Source organism: Triticum aestivum, chromosome 3D, assembly GCF_018294505.1.
Source record: "Triticum aestivum cultivar Chinese Spring chromosome 3D, IWGSC CS RefSeq v2.1, whole genome shotgun sequence".
NCBI classification, from domain to species: Eukaryota; Viridiplantae; Streptophyta; class Magnoliopsida; order Poales; family Poaceae; genus Triticum; species Triticum aestivum.
This window is the reverse complement of record NC_057802.1, coordinates 28445269-28455075: the sequence shown is the minus strand read 5'-3', so window position 1 is coordinate 28455075 and position 9807 is coordinate 28445269. Positions and strand designations below refer to the sequence as shown.

The 9807-nt window shown below is 46.7% G+C and overlaps 2 protein-coding genes across 3 annotated transcripts in view; one reads left to right on the top strand and one right to left on the bottom strand.

Moving 5' to 3' along the window:
• Positions 1-3748: 3748 nt before the first annotated feature.
• Positions 3749-9807, bottom strand: part of LOC123076092 (rust resistance kinase Lr10-like) — a 78047-nt gene continuing 71988 nt past the window's right edge. The window contains exons 5-6 of the mRNA XM_044498518.1: positions 4303-4862; positions 3749-4267 (exon numbers count right to left, since the gene is read on the bottom strand). Of these exons, the coding sequence (XP_044354453.1) occupies positions 3749-4267; positions 4303-4862 (1079 nt within the window). The remainder of the gene's footprint in view (positions 4268-4302; positions 4863-9807) is intronic.
• The window catches only part of LOC123073905 (uncharacterized), a 5716-nt gene continuing 2328 nt past the window's right edge, over positions 6420-9807 (top strand). The window contains exons 1-3 of one of the 2 annotated variants that reach the window (XM_044496905.1): positions 6420-6829; positions 8405-8674; positions 9020-9263. In XM_044496905.1, coding sequence (XP_044352840.1) covers positions 8499-8674; positions 9020-9263 — 420 coding nt within the window. In that variant the 5' untranslated portion in view covers positions 6420-6829; positions 8405-8498. Of the gene's footprint in view, positions 6830-7956; positions 8675-9019; positions 9264-9807 lie in introns of those variants that run through there. The other variant, XM_044496904.1, reaches the window with a different exon arrangement.

The following is a 9807-nucleotide window of genomic DNA, read 5'->3' as shown; positions in this document are numbered from 1 at the left end:
GAGGAGAGAACAGAGTAACGGGCGGGGGGGGGTACGGGCCGTTAGGTACTCACCTCTTTGCCGTCCGCCCTTTTGCCTCTTTGCCATCTGCTGGCAGACGGCAAAGAGGTGGGCCGTTAAGTTTTTCCCAAACGGGCGGGGGGTGGGGGCCACCTCTCTCTTTGCCGTCCGCTGGCGGACGGCAAAGAGCTCGCAGATGGCAAAGAGCTTATTTGCCGTCTGCCATTTCTTTGCCGTCTGCTTTTGGGTAGCTGATGGCAAAGAGCTTCTTTGCCGTCAGCTAGCAGACGGCAAAGAGATGGCAGATGGCAAATTAACTGATTCCAGTAGTGCCTATTATTATGGTCAAGAAAAAAGACGGCTCGTGGCGGTTGTGTGTGGATTATCGTCATCTTAATTTGTTGACACTCAAGTCCAAATACCCGCTACCAGTGATCGATGAGCTTTTGGATGAGCTCCCTGGAGCGTCCTGGTTTTCGAAGCTGGATCTTCGTGCCGGATATCATCAGATCAGGCTTGCGCCGGGTGAGGAGTATAAGACAGCTTTTCACACACACAACGGGCACTATGAATTTACAGTCTTGGCATTTGGACTGACTGGAGGGCCATGTACATTCCAATCTGTTATGAATGATGATTTAGCTCCAGTGCTTCGTGAACCAGATAAATGTGCTGTGGTGTTCTTCAATGATATCCTAGTATTTAGTATTACATTGGAGGACCACTTGCGCCATTTGAAGCAAGTGTTGGACCTATTGCAGGAGCACCAATGGAAAATCAAAGGGTCTAAATGTGCGTTTGCACAACGCATCATTTCTTATCTGGGCTTTGTGGTGTCTGAGGAAGGCATAGCTACTGACCCTGCTAAGATTGAGGTGGTAGTCAACTGGCCTGTACCTGCTAATTTGAAGGAACTTCGTGGTTTTTTGGGGCTATCTAGCTACTACCGGAAGTTTGTTCGCCACTATGGTATGATCAGCCAGCCATTGACTCATCTCCTGCATAAAAATATTCCATTTGTGTGGTCTTCTGAAGCTCAGTCAGCATTTGATCAACTGAAGCGAGCCCTCACAACAGCACCTGTACTGTCACTCCCTAATTTTCAGAAACAGTTCGTAATTGAGACTGATGCTTGTGATACCGGAGTGGGTGCAGTACTACTTCAGGGTGGCCACCCTCTTGCATTTGTGAGCAAAGGATTGGGCCCCAGAACCAAGGGTCTGTCTACATATGAAAAAGAGTATATGGCCGTGCTTCTTGCAGTGGAACGATGGAGAACTTATTTACAACATGCTGAATTCCTAATACTTACTGACCATAGCAGTTTAGCACACTTGGAAGACCAGAGGTTACACACTATTTGGCAGCAGAAAGTGTTCACAAAATTGCTTGGACTCCAATTCAAGATCAGGTACAAAAAAGGCATTGACAACCGTGCCGCGGATGCATTATCTCGCAGACCACACTTAGGGGAGGACCTTCTTGCTATATCTTCGCACCAGCCAGCTTGGATACAGGAAATATTGGATGTGTATCAGGATAGTGCTGAAGCAAGTGAACTTTTGGTCAAATTGGCAGTACAGCAGTCTGGAAATGATCCATTTTCTCTTCGAGATGGTCTGATCCGTTACAAAGGTCGATTATGGCTTCCTCCTGATGTGGATCTGATTCCTAAATTACTTGATGCATTTCATACAAGTCCGATTGGGGGCCACTCGGGTATTCCTGTCACTTTGCGCAGATTGAAGCAGCTGTTCTACTGGAAGCACATGAAAGCTCGAGTGAAGCAATATGTTCAGGAGTGCTTAATTTGTCAGCGCGCGAAACTGGATCGTAACAAGTACCCAGGCCTCCTCGAACCCTTGCCGGTGCCTCGTAAGTTTTGGCAGATGCTCACGATGGATTTTGTTGAAGGTTTGCCTCGTTCTGGCCGTTTCAACTGTGTCCTCGTCGTTGTTGACAAGCTGTCGAGATATAGTCATTTTATTGGTCTCCAACATCCCTTTACTGTGTCCACAGTGACGGCAGCCTTCATGGACAATATACACAAACTGCATGGGATGCCAGAGTCCATTGTCACTGACCGTGATCGGATTTTTACTAGCAGGTTTTGGAAAGAAATGGCAGCACTCACTGGTACAAAATTGCGTATGAGTTCTTCCCATCATCCCCAAACCGATGGTCAATCTGAGCGAGTCAACCAATGTTTGGAGGCTTATCTACGCTGTTTTACTCATGCTTGCCCGCTGAAGTGGGCTCAATGGTTGTCACTTGCTGAGTACTGGTACAACACGAGTCCTCACTCTGCCTTGCAAGGGAAGTCGCCATTCGAGGTCCTATATGGACAGTCTCCCAGAACTTTTGGATTATCTGCAGATGACACTTGTTCCATTCCTGACCTGGAGACATGGCTTCGTGATCGTGATCTTATGATGAGATTACTTCAGCAACACTTGGAGCGCGTCAGAACTCGAATGAAACACCAGGCAGATAAGAAACGTTCTGACAGAGTATTTGCTGTGGGTGATTATGTTTTTCTCAAGTTGCAGCCATACATTCAGTCCTCTGTGGCCCCACGTGCTCATCAGAAATTGTTGTTCAAATACTATGGCCCTTATCAAGTGCTGGAACGAGTAGGTGCATCAGCCTATCGTCTTGCGCTTCCACCGGCAAGCAAGATCCACCCAGTTCTGCACGTATCTCAACTGAAGTTAGCGCTGGGACCTAATTGTCAGGTACAATCTGAATTGCCTCCTCCTGATGCTCAGTTTGCTGTGCCTATGAGAGTTCTGCAGCGCCGGTTGCGCCGCCGGGGTGATGCTGCTGTGCCACAAGGCTTGATACAATGGTCTGATCAACCGGATTCTTTGGCGACATGGGAAGATTTAGAAGAACTCAAGCAGCGTTTTCCGCGGGCGCCAGCTTGGGGACAAGCTGGACTTCAAGGAAAGGGGAGTGTTAACACTGGGCCTAGTACCACTACCGACGAGACCGGTGTACGCTTCATCACCAAGGAGGGCCGGCCCAGCAAGAGAGCCCATCATCCTTCCACTCGCTACGCGGACGGCAACTGGGTGTAATCCTATATTAGTCTATCCTGTCATTGTGTTGGGTGGCGAATTGGTAAACGGCAGAGGCCGTCGGCTTGTAAATCCTTCAGTTGAGTTAGCTCGTTGTAATACAGAGACACGTTTCCTGCAATTCGAATCTCGCCATGGCTTCCTTCCCAGATTCCCTAGTCTGAACCTAACAGTTCCCCTCAAAAGAAAAAGATACACTCCGGCGGGGCTCTGGCGGAATCGGCGGCGATCTAGGTCGTCCCAGAGAGGCGAGCCTGCATTGCCGCTGTCTGCTCCAGCCAGCCCATCCAGAGAGGCGAGCCCACCTGGGAGTTCCCTGCTGCACCGGCGGAAGCAACGGCGAGTCCAGCGAGGCTGCCGCCTTGGACCTCCTTCCTCCTCTCTCCTCCGCATCCACCAAGAAGAAGCGCACCGGCACCATGTGTCAATAAATTACAAGGTAATCATCTTCAATTTCTACATACACCTTCCAATTGTTGCCAGCAATTGCAAACTGTGTTAGATCTGATGTCATATACGTACCACCCTGGTACAATTAATAGCATTACATTTTACATGGGCACAATGTCAAAGCAAATTCGTTCGATATTCTTGTGTAACTACTACTACTACATTACAAGATATTGCTGTGGCATATCAGACATTTTTCACTCATTGTAAATTTCTCTCTATGCTTGCAGTATAGGGTGACCTGCAGACGAAACAAATGGCTTGGGAGGCATTGTTAGACTGGGCAAGCTTCCTGTTAACATGTTCATCACTTTTGCTGCCAATGGGCGATTCTTTGGGTTCCACTGGATGCACCATAATGCCACAATGGCCAGCTTTCTCATTATATCATTCTCCATTTGCGTCATTTGCCTAGTTGATTCCAGTTCTTGCCCAGTGATTATTTTCCCATATATCCACTCTGGAATATACACCTCGTTTTGGTTCTCAACCCATGGATCTGAGTTTCTTCTACCACTCACCATTTCCAGCACTACCATGCCAAAGCTATAAACATCTGACTTGTAGGAAACTGTCCCAAAGTTCCGAGAATATAATTCTGGGGCGATGTAGCCCAGTGTTCCTCTAGCTGCGGTAAGTGTAACAATACTTTCATCTCTTGAACACAGCTTTGCAAGCCCAAAATCTGAAATCTTTGGATTGAAGCTGTAATCTAGCAAGATGTTGTGAGGCTTGATGTCAAAATGGAGGATGCGCTGATTGCACCCCTGATGCCAAAATGGAGGATGCGCTGATTGCACCCCTGATGCAGGTACTCCATTCCTCGTGCAATGCTCGATGCTATTTCAAGCATTTTGTTAGGTGTTAATAGTTCTCGGCAAATATCAGATTCATGTGCGAATATATATTCCTCAAGTGATTCATTAGGCATGAATTCGTAAATAAGAGCACGCCTTGTTCCTTCGGAGCAAAACCCCAAAAGGTGAACCACATTGGCATGGTGGATTCTACCAATGGTTGCAACTTCATTTATGAAGTCCTGTCCATTACTGTTCGAGTTCTCCAGCATCTTTACTGCCACAGGTACTCCATTTGCCAACCGACCTTTGTATACGCTTCCAAATCCACCCTGACCCAGTTTATCTTTGAATCGTCTTGTTACCTTTTTAACTTCCGAGAACGTGTACCTTGTTGGTTTTGATGTGCCGTATGCCTTGAGAAACGTTTCTATTTTCAAACGTATCTCTTCATCAGCCTTTGATTTTAGGGATAGATATAGTGCAGTGGCTGCCGTCAACAAGAGAACCACAAATGTGGCCGCCGATGATGTTGCTGAATGAACACAATGTGGGGAAACAGTGAATCATACTTGGATTAAAAAGACTAAGTCCTGCCTCTTATGTACGCAAGAATAAGAGCGATAACTAAAAAGATGTATGCATAATGCCTGCAATCACTTTGGCACATGAACCTGCGCATAGGAAATAAGCAATTTAGATTTTAAGGGCAGAATAATACAATATAGATAAATTATTATTCTGTTACAAGAAAGTAAAAAAATAATGCTAGTACTGTCTTTTTTAGGCCATGCTGGAGAGCTTCATGTATCTCTACTCCTAATGGAGCAGTTGGTGAATAGTCTTCACGGTTTATTTTCGCTGATTTTTCCGCACCCCACCCCGTCCCACGCAGCCACGCAAAAAACCCCGCACCCAGAAAAAAATACTCCATCCAGCCCAACCTTCCTTGCCCACTCCTCTCGATCCCATCGTTCGTGGCCGCCGCCGTCCGAGGGGAGTCGCCGCCGCCGCGTCTCTCGATCCCATCGGCCCCGTCGGATCTCGCCGCTGGCGGACGACTCGAGAAGACCCCGCCGGATCTCGCCCTCGTCGTCAGTTCTGGATCGCCGCCGCCGCCGATCCCCTCCGGAAAACAACGCCGATCCCCTGCTGCCGCGGATGGAGGCCGCCTGCTCGCGATCCCCAAACCTGCTGGCGCCGCGCTCCGTAGGTCAGCTCCTCTCATCCCTCACCGTGGGATACCCTGATCTCTCTCTCTCTCTCTCTCTCTCTCTCTCTCTCTCTCTCTCTCTCGGTGTGTGTGTGTGTGTGCAAGGGATCTTAATTAATTGTTTGCTTGGAGTTTAGGATCCAAGTACGCCCCTCTCCGTGGTGTTCACTGATTGCTTGGAGCAACAACGTGCTGTTGGAGTTGCCGAAGCATTAGGTGATTCGATTGTGTGCGTTTGCTGGATTTGTTTGACGAAGGAAAGATGACGATGAAGGACACACAGAGGAGTGTGAGCGGTGATGGTACCAAGGTTACCGGCAGGTATGCATGCAGGAACTGACTGTACAGTGTTCCTGTAATGCTACTGGTTTTAACGTCTGTACTGTGATGCTACTGGCAGTTTAAATAAATCTGCTATCATTTGGGATATGAGTTGTCACAACTCGCTGTGCTCTGGTGTTCAGCTCAGAATTTCTTTTGGGAATGATTCCTCTGAATAGACTACTTATGCTTGACATTTTACTTTTGTTATTTCTATTTGTAACTCAATTTCGGTATCCTCTCAAATTGACAATACTTTTTCTGGATATGGTAGTTGAGAAGAGTTATGGTATATAGCGGAGTTAGCCCATCCTCACCAATGACTCTTCCTCAGGGATTTGCTGAACTAGAGTTAGTAATGGGGGTATTGCAGACTGTTTAGAATTATGGGGTATTGCAGACTTTAGAAACTGAATTAAATTTTTGTGCAATTGAAAAAGGTGTATACAACTTGAATTTATTAGGTAGTATAGGAGAGATATGAAATTTTAAAATTGTCAGTCAGATTTGTGTGTTGTTTTGGGTAGTATTCAGTTTTGTTCCATCTTAGAGGCCAATAATGCACGTGTGATATTATCTACATAATTCAGTTTATACGGCTTCCCATATTCCAATGGTTGTATTTTGCTAAATTGCCATCTACTTACTGGAATTCTCACAAATAGAAGTGCAGTCAGAAGGTAAAAAGGATGGTATGGTATGTCTCCATTCACATGGTACTGAACTGTTAGTGATTCTTTGTGTTATTCTGCAGACTTGAATTCAGTTTCTATGGTTTTCTTTTTCTGTTCATAGACGAGAGTATAGTCTGAAGGGAAAAATTGGTATGCTCTGAAGGGTGTGCAAGAACAGTGAGATTTATATTACTGAATGTATTGTTAACAATTTGTTATTTTGCAGACTTGCTCTCAGTTTTTATTCTTGGCAGGTGATTCTTCATGATAATTTTTTGTAGAGGAACATTTTTGGTAAGCGTATTGTAATATTGACTCCCACCTTTTTATTTACATGTAAAGATGAACAATTGGTAATTTTAAAATTTAAATGTAAATTTAACTTATTTTGTGAAATAACATCATGTCGTTCAGATAATTTGATTTCCCTCTATGATATTCTTTGGCTTTAGTATATCTCAGGACAAAGTTGTCAGAAGTTCTATGCTTCATAACCAAAACATAATCTCCTTTTTGTTATTTGATTTGCATCATGATGTGTGCCCATATGTTCCCTTGTTGCTTAAAAAAATCAACTTCCGGTGCAATACACGTGCATATACCTATCATGACAAATAAACCTCACGATGAAAGCATTTATGTACCTATTTAATTTGTGATGGCAGCGATGGGGCCGGGAACGGTGATCGGTGGTGCTGGTGTCGGTAGTGCGGTACAAGGTCAGGATGCGGGATGGGACGGCCATCCGTGTGAGGCAGTCGGCGGCGAGGGTTTGTGGCATCACGAGGAGCGCCCGCGGATTCAAGGTGTTGGCCCGAGACCTCCGACGAGGGAGGAGACAATGTTAGTATTTCCATAGGAAAAAAACAAGAGAAGAAGAACAAGAACAACGACGGCAATTTCGGGTTCCAGGTACGATGGAGCCGGCGGCGAAGTGCATGGCGCTCGCAAACGTGATAGTGGATGGCGACGATACCCTCAACTGCGGCATCTGCTACCTCCCTCTCAAGCCACCAGTCTTCCAGGTGCGTACGCCTCGTCGTCCATCCTAGGCCGATCCATTACAAGTTTGTGTACCAATAACACTGGAACATCATTTCTGCTCGGGTGCAGTGTGGCGTTGGTCATACCATATCCTCGCGGTGCCGCGACAAGATGGTGCGGCAAGGAGGTGCCGTGTGTGTCACATCCGGTTGACCGGCGGCTATCGCTGGAACATCGCACTGGAGAGGCTAACAGAGTCCATCCGGGTGCCGTGCGCCAACGCCACCCACGGCTGCACTGCCACGCCGGCCTACTATGACCACCCCGACCACCTCAAGGCGTGCCCTCACGACGCCGTGCTATTGCCCGCAGGCAGACTGCGGTTTCGCTAGCTCCACGGCGGCACTCCTGGACCACTTTGCCGACATGCACGGGTGGCCGTGCATGACCGAGCTTGGGCCTGGGCGTGCGTCGAGGTCCAGCTCTGTGACGGCTTCAACGCCTTCTCGGCCCGTGCCCAATGCCGGCAGTACCTGTTCCTGCTGAACGTGGCGTTGAACCCGTTTGGCGGAGCGGTCTCCGTGCTCTCCCTGCATCCTCGGGCGTTGTCGGCGGCGCCATGTTCTTTGGAGTTCGAGGTAAGACTCAGGTACTGCTGCAACATCAACCACCGTGGCGACACCAGGAAACTACGTTTAAAGTAGGGTGCACTGATCTCTCCGGTGGGTTGTCGATATCCGAGTACTCTTCCCGGTTATTCCTGCACAATTACGTCCATCCACATGACATCCGTACTATCATGGCCAGTTTCGGCGTAGTACATGTTTCCTTGGAACTATCATTATGTTGTATTAACAGACTTTCTTTCTTTTTCATATTGTGCAGAACTCAGATTTATGACAAGGACACAAGCAAATTTATAGCATCCGTTGTGATGATACAAGGGAAGTAAGCATAGATGCGCTCAACGTGATGATAGATGGGAGAGCTCGGCCTATGCTGCCAACTGATCTGCAGTGGTGCAGAGGAGATTTCAAAAGCAGGGCAAGCGAGAGCGACTGTTCTATTGATGGTCAAAGGGAGGGCTTGGCAAGAGAGATTGAGGGAGCTCTACTACCTCGATCTTGGCATAGAACCTGATGGCATCATGCCCAGGTAAGATTCTTCTATGTTCCAATTCTTGCACTCGTTGTTCTTTTACTCTCGATGCTACCCACAAAAGACTGAGACACAATTTAGTGGTATTGAAACAGAAGGGCATATGCTCTTAATCTCACCTTTAATCTCAAAATCTACCAGTAGGTTATAACATAAATCTTAGAGATTTTAATGATATGTATTGACCTGCAAGTCTTAACTTTCAGTCAAACATCCAATATATTCATGTGTGGCATACAAGTATTGAAGAACCGAGGCACACATTGCACTTGGCCACTTGCTTATAAAGAGCGAACAGCTTTTGCTACACATTCTTTCTGAAATAACCTTACTTCTCTTTAGGAAACTTCCTTCTTCAGTATGTATGGGGATTTATATGACACCAAAAGAGAAGTCCGGCGTGTTTCTTGGTTCTATGGAACCCCTCGACCAGAAGCAAATAGATCACATCGCAAGTTGCTTGCCCAATATAATCGTGCCACAAATTACCAACATCGCGTGCTTATACACCATCGACTTTGCTGGAAATCTATCTGTCCGTGCTCCACCGTCTGTCGGAACTTCTTCTGCCCATGCTACACCTGAGGTACATACTACAGTCTCATCAATTAATAATACCCAATTGCTTGTCTGTTGCCCAATGCACTGCAGCTTAATATGCAAACCCTGAGCTTTGTTTGGCAAGCAAATGTTTGTTCTACTTGGCAAGGTGCATGAACAATGATTTAGCTATGGTTGTTGGTTAATGGAAAGGCTTTTTCCAGTATAAAAAAGCTACCGATTTGAGCAACAAAGATCAGGTCTCTGTTTTCGTTTATCTTGGTAAGACAAATGCTACATCCACTATGTGTTTATGTAGTCATTTGGGTGAATGTGGGATGCTCACGATCATCCCTAATTTGCATTGAAGTGACGTATGGTTTAGTCATGTTTTTATATCTTGTTTCTCTTTTCTGTTTTGCTTGGTTGATTTTCTCCTTCATGTTGTTACGATGAGAAATCGATTTGTGCATAAAGAGAAACTGCCCCGCGTCGTCCGCGTGGGCGACACGGGAAGCGAGTCGATCCACTTTTCTCGGGGCATCCTCTGTGCGCCCGTCCCTCGCCGCCGCCGCCGGCCAGCTCCGGCG